Source organism: Pan troglodytes, chromosome 12 (genome assembly GCF_028858775.2).
Source record: "Pan troglodytes isolate AG18354 chromosome 12, NHGRI_mPanTro3-v2.0_pri, whole genome shotgun sequence".
Taxonomy (NCBI): Eukaryota; Metazoa; Chordata; class Mammalia; order Primates; family Hominidae; genus Pan; species Pan troglodytes.
Window position 1 is genome coordinate 113916348 of NC_072410.2, and position 19775 is coordinate 113936122.

Consider the following 19775-nt stretch of genomic DNA (forward strand, 5'->3'; position numbering starts at 1 on the left):
TGCTTCTCGCACCTTGAGGATCATAAGAACCTGTGTTTCCATTTTATTTTTTATACATATTTTTGGGCCTATCTCCCCAAAGATTTTGATTCAGTGTCCAGTGTGAGGCCTGATCTCATTTTCTTTATCTGAACGATGACAATGTTGAAAAGAGATGATTTCAAAGATTCTGTAAAATCCTGTATGTGTGTGGTCCTTGACATACTCTTTCTTGGAAGGAATCATACTTTGTCTTGTAATGTATGAACAGACTGATATGGAATGGGGGAGGGGAAGCTGCCCCCTCCTATGGTTGTGGAGATCAGCGGGATTGGGAAATGCTGCCGGCCCTGCTTACCCCTCACATCCTTTGTGGCAGGCACCCCTTCAGGCTTGCTCTTTTGTGGTGTCTTGAAGGATGTTCTATATAACCATTAAAAAGACTCTGATGTTGGGTTGACGTTGCTTCTGTATATGTTTATGTTTTCCATTAGGTTCTAAAGTCATCCTGAGCTAGGACTGGGACTCATGCATGTTTAGATTTCCCATGTTTGCCCATAGTAGATGCTCAGTAAATTTTTGTTATAATAATTAAATTAGGAGCTATCTGAAAAAGAAAGAAGAGATACTTGAAACAAAGTTTTAAACTGTAAGAAGCCATGTAGATGTGAGTAGTTAATATGAAGAACACAAATTTTTCCATTCTATTCACTTTTTGCTTAATTAAAAAAAATGCCATTAGAACCCTTTAGAAGGCAGGAAGTATTAGAACCTTTTGGAAAGACATTTTGCTTTTATTGAGTCTGTTTTAAAGAACAATTGTTTCTTAGACAGTGTACAACAACGTTCTACTGTTTTTCTCCTTGATATGCGAGAAAGAGAACATACTTGTCTGTGTCTTTAGGCAGAGATATTTCTATGGGTCTGTGGAAATAGCTACATGTAGATAGTGTGATTTGTTCACAATTTAGGTGCCTGAAACACTGATTGTTTTGTTATGTATTTTTTTTGCAGGTTCCTAATGTCAGTGGATTTTTTCCTTTATTTATAGACTTCAAGGCCTATTATTCCTAAGATTCTATGAGAATATGTTTCATAAGGGAGAAATGGAGATTTTGGCCAGGTGTGATGGTTCATGCCTATTATCCCAGCACTTTGGGAGGCAGAGGCAGGCAGATTGTTTGAGCCCAGGAGTTCAAGACCAGCTTGAGCAACATAGTGACACTTTGTCTTTACAAAAAAATGCACAAATTAGCTCGGCATGGTGGTGTGTGCCTGTAGTCCCAGCTACTTGGAAGGCTGAGGTGGGAGAATTGCCCGAGCCCGGGAGGTAGAGGCTGCAGTGAGCTGTGATTTCACCACTGCAGTCCAGCCTGGGCCACAGAGCAAGACCCTGTCTTAAAAAAAAAAAAAAGAAAAGAAAAAAAGGAAATGGAGATTTTTCTCCAGTCTATCTTTACATACCATGAGAGATTCTTATTTTCAGTCTTTTTATTTGGAGGGAAAAGAGCAGCAGCAGTCTTACCAGAGTGTATTTCACTTCTATAAGTCAAGAACAGTTTAGTTCCTAGTGAACTATAAGGAAATTTAAAAATTGAGGTTGGTGGACTTGAGCTTTTCGAAGGCTGCTTTGTCCCTTATCTAATTCATTCCTTCCCCTTGGGAGCCAATCCTTGAGATGCCTCAGAGCTCAGCTACAGTGGTGATGTTTAGGCCGCAGTAGATTCCCCTTTACTCCTATTGCCATAGACTGTCCTGCATCCCACCAGATCCTCCAGGCCCTGGTGCCCTTATAGTCTCAGGGAACTTGGGGACATTGACCCCTCCCAGAGCTTTTGCGAAGAAATTTAGTGCTCCTCTTTTTCGCGGGTTACAGGGTTCCCTCAGTCATTAAAACAAGTTTCTCTTCCCTTTAACCGATAGGTGCCCTGGGCTTTTTGTTTCTGTGTCTGCAAACCAGTGTCAACCAGATTTTTCCAGGTGTCCTTCTACACCTCTCCCCACGTGGCCACACCTGTCTCCTGCCAGGTCTAGCAGAGACAGTATTGGTGGGCATTGGCCCATCACTTGGAACTTGAGGCTCATCCTTGGGATTTCCCTCAATTTTTGTTTTTGTTTTGTTAACTTGGAAGGTCAATTTTTGTGTAACCTTGGTGTTTTTGTCCTGAGAATTTCAATGTAACATGATATGAAAAATTCAGGTCTGTGTTGCTAATACAAAATTTTAATTTTTCTTTACAGGTCAACTTTGTAGTGTGCCAACTCTTTGCCTTGCTAGCAGCCATTTGGTTTCGAACTTATCTACATTCAAGCAAAACTAGCTCTTTTATAAGACATGTAGTTGCTACCCTTTTGGGCCTTTATCTTGCACTTTTTTGCTTTGGATGGTAAGTAATTATTTTGATCCTTTTAAAATGAAGACTATTTGGATGTATTTGAGAATTGAGTGTGTGGAAAGATACATTATGTAGGGTTTTGTTCTTATATTTACTTAAAAAGTTTTTTCTCCAGGCCAACTTTCATATTTTTATTTTTGAAACAAAAAATAACGAATGGGAAATGGGCTCGCTCTCTCTTTAGTCTTAGAGGAAAATTTACTATTTATAATTTGTGGAAAGACAGATGAAAAGGATATAAAGGCATTTGATTCTGTCATGAGTAGTTCTTTACACCTATTTTGCAGATCTTTTATACTGACAGAAAAGCCATTTAAATGTGTTTTTGTTTGTTTGCCTGTTTTTTCTCTGGGCAAGTAGCTTTTAAGAGCCTGATAAAGACTATTGATAGAACTTTATTGCCATTTTTTAGATTCTGCCATTAGCAAAAAGAGGCTTTTTGTTTGTTCATTTGTCTGTTCTTCCTGGAGAAGAATTATTTATGATGGAAAGCTTTTATTTCTGACTTTTCAAATGGATGTTGGTGTTTTCTTTCATTAGGTCTCTTTCTCAATCCTCAGGGATACTCCGAGAGCCTTAAATACAGAAATACTGTACTTCCTGTTTGTTACGGGAAGTAACAAACAAATGGTAGCTGTGCATGCTGAAGAAATCAGAAGGGCACATTGTCTTGGCAAAACAGCAGAAACTCTCAGCGGCAGTCTCTTTGTGGTCTCTTCCTGAGCTTGCTTTCTTACGTGAGCACTTGTGCTGCATGCTCATCTGCTGTAGTGTTCGCCATTCACAGTGAAGGACTTCTAGGCTTGCTCTTTTGCAGATTGTTGTTTGATATCAGAATTCCCTGAGAGGTTGAAAATGCACTCACTTGGTCTGTGCCTTAGTAGTTTCTGTTGTGGGGTGTAGAATCTGTGGGACTTTGATGACGCTTCTGTGTTTGTTCTAGGATGTTGTTTTTGATAGTTACGAGGATTGGAATACACTGATATTTCTTAATCTAATTTTTGCCTGTGGCAATTGCAAGTGTTTCCTAGAAACTCATGAAAAATTAATTAGGGATAATTTATTCAGTCTCTACCATATTACCTGTGCTAGGCACTGCCCTGGTAGATAGTGGTTAGTATTGAGATTTAAATACGACCTCTTAAATAAGACCCAAGTCTGGTCTTTTTTGCTTCATTGACATCACATTTATATCATCACAGTTTTTTAAGGTTTCTCAGGTGATACTATTTAAACTTTTCATAAATCATGCCATGGAGTAGTGTATATTTTTCAAACTTTTGATTATGGCGCTTTTCAAACACAAAGGTACAAAGAACAATATAGTGAGCCCTCATATGCCCATCACTCAGCTTCAACAATTATTAAAATTCCACCGTTCTTGTTTTATCCTTTCTCCAACTTATTTTTGTAGAGTATTTTAAAGTATATCCCAGTCTATACATTTCATCCACAAATAACTTTGATATTCAGTATATATTTATGTAGCATATTTTCATAATGCATTGGGAAGGGCTTGTAGTTCATATTGGCCAACTCCAGGGGACACCATTCACTCTGTGGTCTATGGAGACAGAGCAGAAGATAAAAATATAAACAGTATCTCCTACAGTTGTGTAACATGGAGGTACTGCCAAAGATGAGGAGGCATCTCTTTACCTAGAAATCTTTTACTGAGGAAGTGTTCTCTTGCTGTGAAGTCTTCTTGGATGCCTTATAACACAATGTCACGAGTAACCCGACATTGTTAATGTCAGGTAGTCTGAAGTACTTCAAATTATATGTGATAACCAGGATTTCTTATTTTTTCAATTTCTTAAGACAAGGTCTCACTTTGTTGCCCATGCTGGAGTGCAGTGACATGATCACAGCTCACTGCAGTCTCAACCTCCTGGGCTCAGGTGATTGATCCTCCCACCTCAGCCTCCTGGGCAGCTGGGATTACAGGTGTGTGCCACCACACCCGGCTAATTTTTTGTAGAGGTGGAGTTTTGCTATGTTGTCCAAACTGGTGTTGAACTCCCAGACTCAAGCAGTCTGCCCAGCTCGACTTCCCAAAGTGTTGGGATTACAGGTATGAGCCACTGTGCCCAGCCAGGATTTTTATTTTTATTTTTCAAATGAGTTCACTATTTTTTTCTTAAAGGAGAAAGCTTTCTGTATTCTTTCTTTGGAAAGAGGGATTGTTTATGCCTCTGTACCATGTGTAAGATAACTCTTTGCTAACTGGAATTAACTAATAGGGATATATTCTTTTGATTTGCATTTCAGTACTTTCTTTTGTAGGCTCAAAGGCAATCGTATCTGCTATTGATTTTGACAACTTCCCTTTTGGAAAACATGTTAGTACTCTGTAAATATACAGGCATGCCTCAGAGATGTTGCAGATTTGATTCTAGACCCCCATAATACAGTGAATATTGTAATAAAGCAAGTCACACAAATTTTTTTGGTTTCCCAGTGCATTTAAAAGTTATATTTACCCTATATTCTAGTCTATTAAGTATGCAATATAATTATGCCTAAAAAAACAATGTACATACCTTAATTGAAAAATTTTTTATTGGTAAAAAAATACTAAGGATCATCTGGGCCTTCAGTGGGTTGTAATCTCTTTGTTGGTAGAGTGTCTTGCTTTGATGTTGATGGCTGCTCACTTATCAGAGTGTTGTCTGCTGAAGGTTTGGGTTGCTGTGGCAAATTCTAAAAATAAGGCAACAGTGAAGTTTACCATAGTGATTGACTCTTCTTTTCACAAAAGATTTCTCTGTAGCATGTGATGCTGTTTGACAGCCTTTTACCCACAGTAGAACTTTCAAAATTGGAGTCAAACCCTGCTGCTGCTTTATCAACTAAGTTTATGTAATATTCTAAATTCTGAATTAAAATTACAGTCCAAGATGGCTGATTAGAGACTTTCAGTGTTCCTCAGCCACTTGGAAATAGCACGATAGTACATAAAGATCAACTCTCTGAGCTTTAATTCAAGAAGGAAAACAGGAATTCACCAGAATTGTGAAGGACACCCCAGATCCTGAAGAGAATGCTGGCAAACAGCCCCCGTGATAGCATCCAGTTGATAAAAGTGAGTGAAGCCCCAGTATGTGAGAGAGGCAGGGAGACCTTCTCTATGACTCACTTTTCCACTGGGGATCTGAGCAACCCAGTCTGAGGGAGAGCACTTTGTTTCTCCCAAGCCCTGGAGCCAACTTGGGGAGAGGGTTGGAGACGCTGTGAAGGACAGACATCTTGAAAAGCTGCAGACATTCTCCCAGACCTGGGATGGAGAACAGGACACCATTTTTAATCCAGGCACGTATGAAGCCAGCCATTCCTTGGTGACTCAGCAGCATGGCAGTGTAGGCATTTCAGTCTTGGGCCAGAGATTAGAGCACCTGCTCTGGAGTGGGGTAGGGGCCTCCATAGCCAGAATTGTGGAAAGCACCTCAGCTGTAGGGCTAGTATTGTGCTTTCCTCCATTGCAAGCTTGGGGCAGGAGGAGAGCTGCTAAGTTGCACTTTCTCCTGGGCAGCAACACTTGCAGCCAAGGCCAGCTTGGCGACCTGGAACTGATCCACCTGTGTCATTGTTGGGTGCCCCACTCTGCTCTACTGATACTGTGGTATGACAGGGCCGCCTCTGCTCCACCCCCAGGCAGAAATCCAGACATTTGGAGCACCTGTTTGCCTGGACCAGCAGACTGAGCCACCCCACCCCTCCTGGACATAGATCGTGGTGCAGTGAGGCTCTCTCTGCTCCACACCCAGGCAAATCTACAGGCATTCAGAGCATCTGCTTGTCTGGTTCAGCAGCCTGAGCCACCCCAGTCTTCCTGGACATAGACTGTGGTTCAAGGGTATCCTGTCTGTTCCATGCCCAGGCAGATTTCCAAGCATCTGGAATGGCAACTCTTCTAGGTTAGAAGTTTAAGCCATCTCCCATTCCTTTGTAGAGAACATGGAGCCCAGATGGTTTCCCAGCTGCATGCCTAGGCACAATCCTGCATTCTTGGTGGCTGCCCTCTGGATTCTCCCTTGGCGCTAGTGTCTGTGCCTGCCACTGGGGGATCTGTAGGCCAACCTGCTCTGTTTGGCCCTGCTCTTTGTGGCCTCTGCCCCCCAGGGCTGAGCAGGGAGCTCAGACCACTATATACTCCACAAACCAGCTTATTGCCTGAGGCAATAGAGAGCTTCTGCCAGTAAACAAGGATCAAGTATATATGCAGCTATGTTGGCTGCAGCTGGCTTTCACCTATAAGCACCATCTGTGGGCTTGTAGGTTGAACTCCACAGCCTGATATAAAACCTGCCAAAAGAAGTGTATAGGGCTATAGAAGCAAAGCCCAAAAGCCCTACCTAGCATTCTCTATAGTCACACTCATTAAGAAGGGAGAAAAAAGAAAAAGGAAAGAAGAAATAACATTATAGGGAAGGAAAGAAAAAGAAAAAAATCTTACCTGCATGAAAATAATTAAAAAATTAGAAGTGCCAGCATCTCTAGAACCAGTGCAAGAATTTTGGCATCATGTGGTGACACTGCCAAATGATTGCACTAGATCTCCAGCAATGGACCCTAACCAGAATGGAGACTCAGAAATGACAGATAAAGAATCAAATCATGGATTGTAAGGAAGCTCAGTGAGATCCAAGACAAAGTTGAAAATCAACACAAAGAAACTTCTAAGGCAATCCAGGAAATGAAGGAAGAGATAAACATCTGTAAAAGAAATCAGTCAGAGCTTTTGGAATTGAAAAACTCACTCAAGGAATTTTAAAATACAGTTGAAAGCTTTATCAGTAGACTGGACCAAAAGAATTTCAGAGCTTGAAGACCAGTCTTTGGAACTAACCCAATCAGACAAAAATAAAAAAGAATTTTAATAAATGAACAAAATCTTCAGGAAATATGGGATTATGTGAAGCAACCAAATGTACAAATTATTAGCATTCCTGAGAGAGAAGGAGAAAAAGCAAACAACTTGGAAAATGTATTTGAGGGAATTATTCAGGAAAACTTCCCTAATCTTGCTAGAAGTAGCCATCCATATATAAGAAATCCAGAAAACATCTGCAAGATAGTATACAAAATGATTATCAGCAAGGCATATAGTCACCAGACTGTCCAAGGTCAATGCTAAAGAAAAAAATCTTAAAGGCAGCTCAAGAAAAAGGGCAAGTTATATACAAAGGGAACCCCATCAGGCTAACCTTACAAGCCAGGACAGATTGGAGAGCTATTTTCAGCATTCTTAAAGAAATTCCAACCAAGAATTTCATAACCCACCAAACTAAACTTCTTAAGTGAAGGAGAACTAGACTCTTTTCTAGACAAGCAAGCACTAAGGGAATTTGTTACCATCAGACCAGCCTTAGATCCTTAAGGGAGTTCTAACACAGAAACAAAGAACATACCTGCTACCACAAAAAACAACATAAATATATAGCCCACAGACCCTGTAAAGCAGCCACACATTAGAAACTACAAAGCAACCAGGTAACAATGTCATGATAGAATGAAAACCTCACATATCAATATTAACTTTGAATATAAATGACCTACATGCTCCACTTAAAAGGCAGAGTGGCAAGTGGAATAAAAACAAAAGACCCATTCTTCTGTGGTTTTCAAGAGCCCCATCTCACACATAATGACATCCACCAGGCTCAAAGTAAAGGGTTGGAGAAAGATCTACCATGCAAATGGAAAAAAAAAAAGCAGAGGTTGCTTGCTATTCTTATATATGATAAAACCGGCAACAGAAAAAAAAAAAAAAAGGGCGTTACATAATGAAACCTACATGCATAAAATCATAAAATTACATACAATTCTACCTGGATAAAATTACATAAAATCCTCCCTCTCAAGGGTTCAACTCAAGAAGATTTAACTATCCTAAGTGTGTACATGCGCAACATTGGAGCACTTAGATTGATAAGACAGGTACTTCTAGACCTATGAAAAGACTTAGCCACACATTAATAGTGGGGAACTTTAACTCCCACTGACAGCATTAGACAGATCAATGAGGCAGAAAACTAATAAATTAATTCTGTACTTATAGTCATCACTTGACTAGGTGGACCTAATAAACATCTACAGAATACTCCACCCATCAGCCACAGAATATACATTTTTTTCATCTGCACATGGAATGTACTTCAAGATCAACCACATGCTCAGGCATAAAGCAAGTCTCAATACATTCAGAAAAACTGAAATCATACTATCTATACTCTTGGACCACAATTGAATAAAAATGGAAATCAATACCAAGAAGATCTCTCAAAACCACACAATTACATGGAAATTAAACAGTTTGCTCCTGAATTACTTCAGATAAACAAATCAAAGCAGAAGCATAAAAATTCTTTGAAATAAATGAAAACAGAGACACAATATACCAAAATCTCTGGGATGCAGCAAAAGCGTGTTAAGAGGAAAGTATACAGTGATAAACACCCACCTCAAAAAGTTAGATCTCAAATTAATGATCTAACATCACACCTAGAGGAACTAGAAAAACGAGAACAAACTAACCTCAAAGCTAGCAGAAGAAAAGAAATAACTAAAATTAGAGCTGAACTGAATGAAATTGAGACCCAAAAATCCAACCAAAGACTCAATAAAACCAAAAGTTTGTTCTTTAAAAGGATAAAGAGGACCAATAGATTGCTAGCTAGATTAACAAAGAGAGAAAATCCAAATAAGCACAATCAGAATTGACAAAGGTGACATTACAACTGATCCCACAGAAATACAAAAAGATCCTCAGAGACTATTATAAACATCTCTGTGCACACAAACTAGAAAATCTAGAGGAAATGGATAAATTCCTGGAAATACACAGTCTCTTAAGATTGAATCAGGAAGAAATTGAAACACCAAACAGACCAATACTGAGTTCTAAAATTGAACCTGTAATGAAAAACCTACCAACCACAAAAAAAGCCCTTGACCAGATAGATTCACAGCTGATTTCTATTAGATGTACTAAGAAGAGCTAGTGGCAGGGCACGGTGGCTCACACTTGTAATCCCAGCACATTGGGAGGCCAAGGTGGGTATATTACCTGAGGTCAGGAGTTCAAGACCAGCCTGGCCAACATGGCAAAACCCCATCTCTACTAAAAACACAAAAATTAGCCAGGTGTGGTGACACATGTCTGTAATCCCAGCTACTTGGGAGGCTGAGGCAGGAGAATTGCTTGAGCTCAGGAGACAGAGATTGCAGTGAGCCCAGACCATGCCACTGTACTCCAGCCTGGCTGACAGAGTGAGACTCTGTCTCAAAAAAAAAAAAAAAGCTGGTACCAGTATTCTACTGAAAGTATTACAAAAAAATTGAGGAGAAGGGACCCCTTATTAACTCATTCTGTGAAGCCAGCATCACTCTGATACCAAAACCTGGCAGACACAACAAAGAAAGAAAACTACAGGCCAATATCCCTGACGAACATAGATGCAAAAATAACATAGCAAGCCAAACTCAACAGCACATCAAAAAGTTAATTCACCATGATGAAGTAGGCTTTATTCCTCAGATGCAAGGATGGTTCAACATATACAAATCAATGGTTCACCACATAAATAGAATTAAAAATGAAAACTATATGATCATCTCAATAGATGTGAGAAAAGCTTTCAATAAAATCCAACATCCTGTCATGCTAAAAAACTCTTAGGAAAGTAGGCATCAAAGGAACATACCTCAAAATACCAAGAGCCATCAATGATAAGCCCACAGCCAATATCATATTGAATGGGCAAAAACTGGAAGCATTTGACTGGGTGCAGTGGCTCATGCCTGTAATCCCAGCACTTTGGGAGGCCGAGACGGGTGGATCACGAGGTCAGAAGATCGAGACCATCCTGGCTAACACGGTGAAACCCCGTCTCTACTAAAAATACAAAAAATTAGCCAGGCATGGTGGCAGGCGCCTGTAGTACCAGCTGCTTGGGTGACTGAGGCAGGAGAATGGCATGAACCCGGGAGGCGGAGCTTGCAGTGAGCTGAGATCGCGCCACTGCACTCCAGCCTGAGTGACAGAGCGAGACTCTGTCTCAAACAAACAAATAAACAAACAAAAAACAAACTGGAAGCATTTCCTTGAGAACAGGAACAAGAGAAGGATGCCTACTCTCACCACTCATGTTCAACATAGTTCTGGAAGTGCTAGCCACAGCAATTAAGCAAGAGAAAGAAATAAAAGGCATCCAAATAGGAAAAGAAGAAGTCAAACTCTTGGTCTTTGCTGATGATATGATTCTATACTTAGAAAACCCTAAAGACTCCTCCAGAAGGCTGTTAGAACTGATAAATGATTGTAGCAAGATTTCAGGCTACAAGATTGATGTATAGAAATCAGCAGCATTTCTATATAGTAATAATGTTCAAGCTGAGAGCCAAATCAAGAATGTAATCTCATTTACAATAGCCACACAGAAAAAAAAATACCTAGGAATACATCTAACTAGGGAGGCGAAAGATCTTTACAAGGAGAGCTTCAAAACACTGCTAAAAGAAATCATAGATGACACAACAAATGGAAAAACCTCTCAGCTTATGGATTGGAAGAGTCAATGCCACTAAAATGGCCATACTGCCCAAAGCAATTTCTATCAAACTGCCAATGTCATTTTTTACAGAATTGGAAAAAACTATACTAAAATTCATATGGAACCAAAAAAGAGCCCAAGTAGCCAAAGCAATCTTAAGCAAAATGAACAAAGCTGGAGGCATCATACTACATGACTTAAAACTATACTATAAGGATGCAGTAACCAAAACAGCATGATACTGGTACAAAACAGACACAAACCAATGGAACAGAATAGAAGACTGCAAAATAAAGCCACACACCTACAGCCATCTAATTGTCAACAAAATTGATAAAAATAAAGAGTGGGGAAAGGACTCCCTAGTCAATAAATGGTGCTGGTATAATTGGCTAGCCATATGCAGAAGAATGAAACTGGACCCCTACCTTTCACCATGTTCAAAAATTAACTCAAGATGGATTAGAGATTTAAATGTAAGACCTCAAACTGTAAGAACCCTGAAAAAAAAAAAAGCAAGGAACATCATTTTATCTGGGCATTGACCTTGGGAAAGGATTTATGACTAAGTCCTCAAAAGCAATTGCAACAAAAACAAAAATTGACAAGTGGAACCTAATTAGAACCAAAAAGCTTCTGCACAGCAAAAGAAACTGTCAAGAGTAAACAGACCACCTACAGAATGGGAGAAAATATTTGCTAACTGTGGATTTGACAAAGGTTTAATATCCAGCATCTATAAGGAACTTAAACAGTTGGACAGGCAAAAAGCAAATAATCCCATTAAAAATGGGCAAAAGGCATGAAAAGACACTTTTCAAAAGAAGACATACAAGTGTTCAACAAACATGAAAAAATTACTGCACATTACTAATCATCAGAGAAATGCAAATCAAAACCACAATGAGATACCATCTCATACCAGTCAGAATGGTTATTATTAAAAAGTCAAAACACAACGGATATTGGCAAGGCTGTGGAGAAAAGGGAATGCTTCATACAACGTTGGGAAAGTAAGTTAGTTCGGCCATTGTGGAAAGCAGTTTGCAGATTTCTTAAAGAACTTGAAACAACTACCGTTTGACCCAGCAATCCCATTACTGGGTATATACCCCAAGGAAAACAAATTATTCTACCAAAAAGACACATGCATTTCCCTGTTAATCGCAGCACTGTTCACAATAGCAATGCTCACTGTTCACAATGAGCATCTAGGAATCAACCTAGATGCTCATCAGTGCTGGACTGGATGAAGAAAATGTGGTACATATACACCATGGAATACCACACAGCTGTAAAAAGAAGGAAATCATGCCCTTTGCAGCAACATGGATGGAGCTGGAGGCCATTATCCTATGCAAATTAACATAGGAGCAGAAAACCAAATATTGCATGGTCTCACTTATAAGTGGGAGCTAAACATTTGGGTACTCATGGACATAAAGATGGCAACAGTAGTCACTGGGGACTACTAGAGGTGGGAGATAAGGAGGGGAGCAACAGTTGAAAAACTAACTGTTGGGTACTCTGCTCAGTACCTGGGTGAGGGGATCATTCATACCCTAAACCTCATCATTATGGAATATACCTGGGTACTGCATATATGTATCCCCTGAATATAAAATAGAAGTTGGAAAAAAAAAATTTTTTTGTTGTTATTTCAACAGTGTTCACAGTATCTTTACCAGGAGTAGACTCCATCTGAAGGAATCACTTTCTTTGCTCATCCATAAGAAGTAATTACTCATCTGTTGAGAAGTTTTATCATGAGATTGCAGTAATCAGTCACATCTTTAGGCTTCACTTCTAGTTTTCTTGCTATTTTCCACCACATCTGGAGTTATTTCCTCCACTGAAGTCTTGAACCCCTCAATGTCATCCATGAGGGTTGGAATCAACCTCTTCCAAACTGCTGCTAATGTTTATATTTTGACCTCCTTCCATGAATCACAGATGTATTTAGTGGCATCTAGAATGGTGAATCCTTTCCAGAAAGTTTTCTATTTAGTTTGCCTAGATCCGTCAGAGGAATCACTATCTATGGCAGCTATAGCCCTACGAAATGTATTTCTTAAATAACAAGACTTGAAAGTCAGAATTGCTCCCTGATCTGCAGGCTGCATAATGGGTATTGTGTTAGCAGGTGTGGAAACAACATTAATCTCCTTGTCCACCTCTGTCAGAGCTCTTGGATAATCAGGTACATTGTCAATATGCAGGAATATTTTGAAAGGAATCTTTTTTTCTGAGCAATGGATCTCGACAAGGGGCTTATAATATTCAGTAAACAATGCTGCAGAGCTGCTGTGGTTCAGACTTTGTTTTTCCATTAACAGAGTACAGGCAGAATCGATTTAGCGTAATTCTTAAGGACTCCAGCATTTTTGGAATGGTAAATCAACATTGGCTTCAACTTAAAGTCACCAGCTGCATTAGCCTGTCCTTTGAAGCTTTGAAATCAGGTGTTGACTTCTCCTCTCTAGCTATGAAAGTTCTCTATGGCATCTTCTTCCAGTAGGAGGCTATTTGATCTACACTGAAAATCTTTTGCTTAGTGTAGCCGCCTTCATCAGTGATCTTAGTTAGATCTTCTGGGTAACTTGCTGCAGCATCTAGATAACCTCAGCACTTGCTGCTTCACCTTGGATTTTTATTTCTGGAGATGGCTTCTTTCCTTAAACATCATGAGCCAGTGTCTGCTAGCTTCAAAATTTTCTTCTCCAGCTTCATCTCTCTCCACCCTACTAGAATTGAAGAGAGTTAGGGTCTTGATCTGGACTAGGCTTTGGCTTAAGGAATGTTTGGCTGGTTTGAGCTTCTGTCCAGACAATTAAACTTTCTGTATATTAGCAGCAATGCTGTTTTGCTTTCTTACCATTTGTGTGTTCAGTGGAGTAGCACTCTCAGTTTCCTTCCATAACCTTTTCTTTGTATTTACAGCATGACTAACTGGTGCAAGAGGCTTAGCTTTCAGCCTGTCTTGGCTTTTGACATACCATCGTCACTAAGCTTAATCATTTTTAGTTTTTGATTTAACGTGAGAGACATACAACTTTTCCTTTCACTTGAACACTTAGAGGCCATTGTAGGTTAATTAATTGGCCTAATTTCAATAATTGTTGTCTCTCCGGAATGGGGAAGCCTCAGGAGAGGGAGAGAGACAGAGGAAGACAGAGACTGCCGGTCAGTGGAGCAGTCAGAACACACCTAACATTTATCAATTAAGTTCTTATGTGGGCACAGTTTGTGGTGCCCCCAAACGATTACAGTAGTAATATCAAAGATCGCTGATCACAGATCACTATAACAGGTAAAATAATATTGAAAAAGTTTGAAATATTGTTGAGAATTACCAAAATACGCCAGAGAGACATGAAGTCTCAGCACGTGCTGTTGGGAAAATGGTGCCAAGAGGCTGGCGCGATGCAGGGTTGCCACAAACCTTCTAGTTGGAAAAATCTCAGTATCTGCAAAGCACAGTAAGGCAAAGTGCAGTAAAACAAGTCATGCCTGTAACTGATCGTTTACCTGCTTCTCTTTGGTCTTAGCTTTTTTCTTTTAAAACAATCATCTGCAAGTTCCTTTTAAGTGAGAATTAATTTAGACTTTAATTATTTATTTAAATGTCCTTGATAATAACACTATAGGGTAATGGAATAGAGCTTAAACTCTGAAGTCAGGCAAACCTGTATTCCAGTGTGGGTGCCTTGGTCTGGTGGCTGTATGACTTTGGACATGTTATTTAGCCACTCTGAGCTTCACTTTCCTCATCTGTGACATAGAACGAATGATTACTGTGAGAAATAAATCTGTAAAACTACAGAAAGAACATGGCGTGATAGCTAGTCATTACGAACATGGAAAGTTACTCAGAGTCATTCATCTGTTATTACCATCATCCAGAGTGATGCAGATTGGAAATTTTTGTGTTTATCTAATCTCTTTTTTAGCATATATCATACAGTATTGAAGTAATCTATTTATTCTTGTCTTTCTCTCTAGACTGGGAGCTCTGTGAGGACATAAACTGTCTCATTGACTTGTATTTCTAGTGTTCAGTACAGTGCCTTTCAGAAGGTAGACATTCAGTAAAGATTAGTGGAACAATTGAAGAGGTGTTTTCAACCTTTTTTAAAACCTGTGCTCTTTTTTTTTTTCTAAAAATAAACCTTATGCCTTTAGTGTGACTTGAAATTCAGAAGAGTTAAAATGTGATATCTGAAAACAAACTAACGTTTTGTGACAAAGCATTTGTTTCATTTTCAAAGCACTTTTTAGGTAGCTTAAAAGATGATGATCCACAGCCCATGGGGTTCCATTCTACCCGGCTGCATTCCTTAGAGAATCAGCCAGTGGATAAATTGCCCCGAAACAACTTGAGTTTTGATGTCAGTTGGAATATACTGACTAGATAGATGATCTTTGTTTCCTCAGTTCTGAAATCACGAGGGTTGAATGATAATAGACTTTTAACATATCTATCTTTAGTTTTTACTTTACTAATAATACTTAATAGTTGAGTGCTTACTACGTGCTAGATAACCCCATCAACGCTTTTAATGTATTATCTCTTAATCCTGAAAAATCTCAAGTGGCCACTGTGTTTATTATGGTCACTTTACCAATGAGAACAAGCAGAGTAGCTCAGTACAGAAAATTAGGAAGAATATCACCAGTGCATTCATTGAGTGGAAAAGCAACTGAATGCTTGTTGTGGAGGTCAGTGAGATAGAGGTAAATGCAGATTCACTTTCTACTGCTGAACTTGGATTGTTGCAGCAACGAAGGTTTACACAGCAGGAGGCTGCCCAAGTATTATACTGCTCTCCAAAGATGGCCAAACATATCACCTGAATGGCGATGTCAGGAGAGGAGGGGGCACCTTAAGGTGATATGAGGCACCATAGCACTGTTTGAGAAGTAAGACTTGTAGCTTCTAAAGTTATGATATATCCCTCATATTTCAAGAAATTTAACATAGCAAAGGAACACTTTTTTCCCCCAAGAGTCCTCAAAAATGTGTTTTCCGTGTTTAAGATAAGTACCTGTATTGAGTTCTACTCGCAATTTAAGAAGCCCTTAAGGGTGTTCTAGCAGACCTTGTCACCTTTCGCACGAAGTCAGAAGTCAGCCAGTGAATTGCTAGTGTTGGCAACACATAAGAGGTAGATCATAAATTTGAAAAGTGTGTGTTTTAATTGTTTTTAAAAAAAGCTTTCTTCTATTTCCTTTTATACTCATTTAGGTTTTTCTGCTTCCTCTGATTATAATGGTATTAAAAAAAGGCCAACATTATTTTCGTGTGTGTGTGTGTGTGTGTGTGTGTGTCAGTCAAACAGATAGACTGACCTATTCTGTACAGTGGGTCAAATAAGTTTCTCCTACAGGCCTGCCTTGGAGACTATTACTGGTTTATAATATTTCTATGGAAAAATGTGTTCAAAATTTTGCATAACTTTTCCACATTGGAGGTGCCTGTTATTCCATAAAGATTAAAAGTTATTTGAATCATAGGTTAACACACTTAGTAGTAGTTTAAAGTAGATTTAGAGGTTCAAGAAAAAAAATAAAGTACTTTAAATTGTGCCTGATGATTCGAAAATTTTATTTTAAATTGTTCATTCCCCCAAAGGGGAAAGAAAGTAGAGAGAGTGTGTGTGCATGCACGGACATGCATAAATTAGGGATAGTTTTGATTGATTTTAGTCACAGACATCCTAATCATGTTTTGCCTGAATTTTGTGAAATGAGTAAATTATCTAATTTAATGGTGGATTTCAAGAATATTGGAATATTAGAAAATACCGTGTCATGGGCTGGGCACAGTGGCTCATGCCCGTAGTCCCAGTACTTTGGGAGGCTGAGGTGGGCAGATCACGAGGTCAGGAGTTCAAGACCAGCCTGGCCAACATAGTGAAACCCTGTCTTTACCAAAAATACAAAAAATTAGCTGGGTGTGGTGGTGGGCACCTGTAATCCCACCTACTCGGGAGGCTGAGGCAGGAGAATCACTTGAACCTGGGAGGCAGAGGTTGCAGTGAGCCGAGATCGCGCCACTGTACTCCCGCCCAGGCAACAGTGTGAGACTCCACCTCAAAAAAAGAAAAGACTGTGTCATGTTAGCCAGGATGTTTGTAGATACGTTACAGCAAATTAAAATTAATGAATTTGATTTATATAAGGAAGTTTATTTGACTTGAGCCATCATGTATTGAGAAGAGTATACGCTTTTCTTTTGTAAATTCTAATATTTAGCACTTTTTGTTGTTTTGTCAGTCATATTGTTAAAAAGGTAAAGGCAGAGTACAAAGTTGGTATTGGAGAAACTAGTTTGGGGAAACAACCGATATTCTGTCAGGACGATCCTGAAATTCGTATTAATTACTGTTTAAAATAATTGTGCCTTGAGTTATGAAGAAAGCTATAATCCTGAGCCACGTAATCCCACACGGCTTCCATGCAGCCAGGAGACATGGAGTGCTGGGCACTGGGCGTGGCTTTAGGCCTTGTTTTTTCCCCCCAGCTCTTCTGGAGCCTGTGGTATGGGACTCTCTCTTTAGGGTGTCTGCAGGATTTTAAGCTCCTGAAGTTTCATTCCTTATTTTTTTTTCTGGGAATACTGTGTTACGCATAAGTATTTTTTAGCTTAATTCACTTCAGCTTGATGTTTGTGACTTGGCATCCCTCTTCTAATAGTGCTCTTACTTTTTATAGGTATGCCTTACACTTTCTTGTACAAAGTGGAATTTCCTACTGTATCATGATCATCATAGGAGTGGAGAACATGCACAAGTAAGTATTCACTTTGTTCACATGAAAATATATATTTCACTTGAATAGAACTGCATCAAAATAGAATTTTATTTATTACATTAAAAGTAATTATGAATTGTGATAACTTTTTAAAGAAGAATTGTCATAAATACAAAAATAAAATCATTGGTATGCATCATTCTTCTTTTTACTTAAAGCACCGTTGACATTTTGGGATGGATGATTCATTGACATTCAGTACTAACCTGTGCCTTCTAGGATGTTAGGCAGCATTCCTGGCTTTTACCACCTAGATGCCAGTAGCACCCCTTGAGCTGTGACGACCGTAAATGTTTCCAGATATTTTCACATGTCTCTTGGAGAAGCGAAATTGCCTGCTGTGAAGAACCACTGGCTTAGTCTGTAGGTGATAGCAGTGGAGAGATGCAGTGAACTGAGTAGACTGGAGAGAGAGTTAGAAGGACCGGTAGGAAATAAGGTGTCAAGGATGACTTCCGTGTTTCCAGCTTGAAGAGTAGAGTAGATGGAAGCACTGTCTTCTGAGGTGGGGAGTCCTGAAAGTGGGGAGCATGTTGAAGGTGGCATAGGCATTTCAAGTGGGTATATATTCAGCCCCTAAACAGTGTTTGGTATATAGTAAACACTCAATGAAGTTTTGCTGTGTAGGTGGATGATGACTTTAAGATATCTGTAAGACATATAAGAGGAGATTGGTAACTAAGACATGTAGTAGGAGCTGGGTAGCTGGGCTAGAGATGGAAATTTGGGAATACAGATGGATAAAATGTACTTGATTGAAAACCCAGGGGCAGAGTCTATTAGCAGATCCTGCTGGGTGTTCTGCAATGTCTGAGCTATGATGTATGACCTAGGTACCATATTTCTGAATTCTGAATCACGTATGTCTGCAAGAACTTTGTATAAAGAATCAGACCTATGGCCTTAATTAGTTTTTTTCTAAGTCTCATTCTATTTTGCATTTTCCGTATTTGGCACTGTCAGTCGCTACCTCTGTTGTAATGTGTACTGTCTCCTCCATTTCCATTGACATTGCCTGCACTGACTTTTCTTTTTCCTCTGTAAACCAACCCTTACAAGTTCCTGATGTTTTTATTTTAATTTTTATAAGAAGAGAAAGGATATTTAGATGGTGTTTCAGATGAAACAATTTTTATAGGATTATGACCCTATTTTTTAAAAAACTTGTACCTCTGATGGGTTCAAAGTGATGCTACAATTAATATCTGATGCAAAAGATATTAATCAGGTTTAGATTAGATTAGATTACTGAAAACAGGGGACTTACATACATTTTGGCCAAAGCAAAAGTAATATGCTTTTCAGTTGGAAGGTTAGTAAATTCATGTTTAGCAATGGGAAATTGTTTCTTTTTCTGAAAAGCAGTTGCAGTCGGTGAAGTTAACTTTGTAATACTTTAGACCTGTACTGCTGAGTATGACAGCCACTAGTGCACATGTGACTGTGTAAGTTTAAATTAATTAAAACTTAGAATTCAGTTCCTTGGTTACACTAGCCACATTTCTTTTTTTTTTTTTTTTTCCTTTGAGACGGAGTCTCACTCTGTTGCCTAGGGTGAAGTGCAGTGGCACAATCTCAGCTCACTGCAACCTCTGCCTCCCGGGTTTAAGCGATTCTCCTGCCTCAGCCTCCCGAGTAGCTGGGATTACAGGCTCCCACCACCACGCCCGTACACTAGCCACATTTCAAGTGCTCACTAGCCACATGTGGCTAGTGGCTACATTGGACAGTGCAGATAGAGAACATTTCTGTCATTGCAGAAAATGATATTGGATAGTGCTGCTTTAGAGACATACAGTTGTATAAAATTAGTAATATTACTCTTTTACAGTAAATATTCAGGGAGATAGTGCTACTTGCTTATATGCTACTGATATTTAGGATAGAATCTTGGTGTTGTAATTTGACACTATTGATGTAGAAGATTAGGGCAGGTAAGTAAGGTTTGCCATGTGAGTAAATTGCTAGGATTGGCAGTAAATAGCAGGTGGATAATTAATTTGAAAAGTACATATTTTAATCTCTTTTTTAG

General features: G+C 39.2%; 1 protein-coding gene across 7 annotated transcripts in view; it reads left to right on the forward strand.

Moving 5' to 3' along the window:
* Positions 1–19775, forward strand: part of MBOAT2 (membrane bound O-acyltransferase domain containing 2) — a 151023-nt gene that overhangs the window by 43155 nt on the left and 88093 nt on the right. For 6 of the 7 annotated variants that reach the window (XR_010149637.1, XM_063790131.1, XM_016946717.3 and 3 more), the window contains 2 exons: positions 2221–2366; positions 17645–17722. The exons of the other annotated variant lie outside the window; for it this stretch is intronic. Coding sequence is in view for 4 of the 6 variants with exons in the window: in XM_016946717.3 (XP_016802206.1) it covers positions 2221–2366; positions 17645–17722 (224 nt within the window). In the remaining 2 variants the exon portion in view is untranslated. Of the gene's footprint in view, positions 1–2220; positions 2367–17644; positions 17723–19775 lie in introns of those variants that run through there. 7 annotated transcript variants of the gene reach the window in all.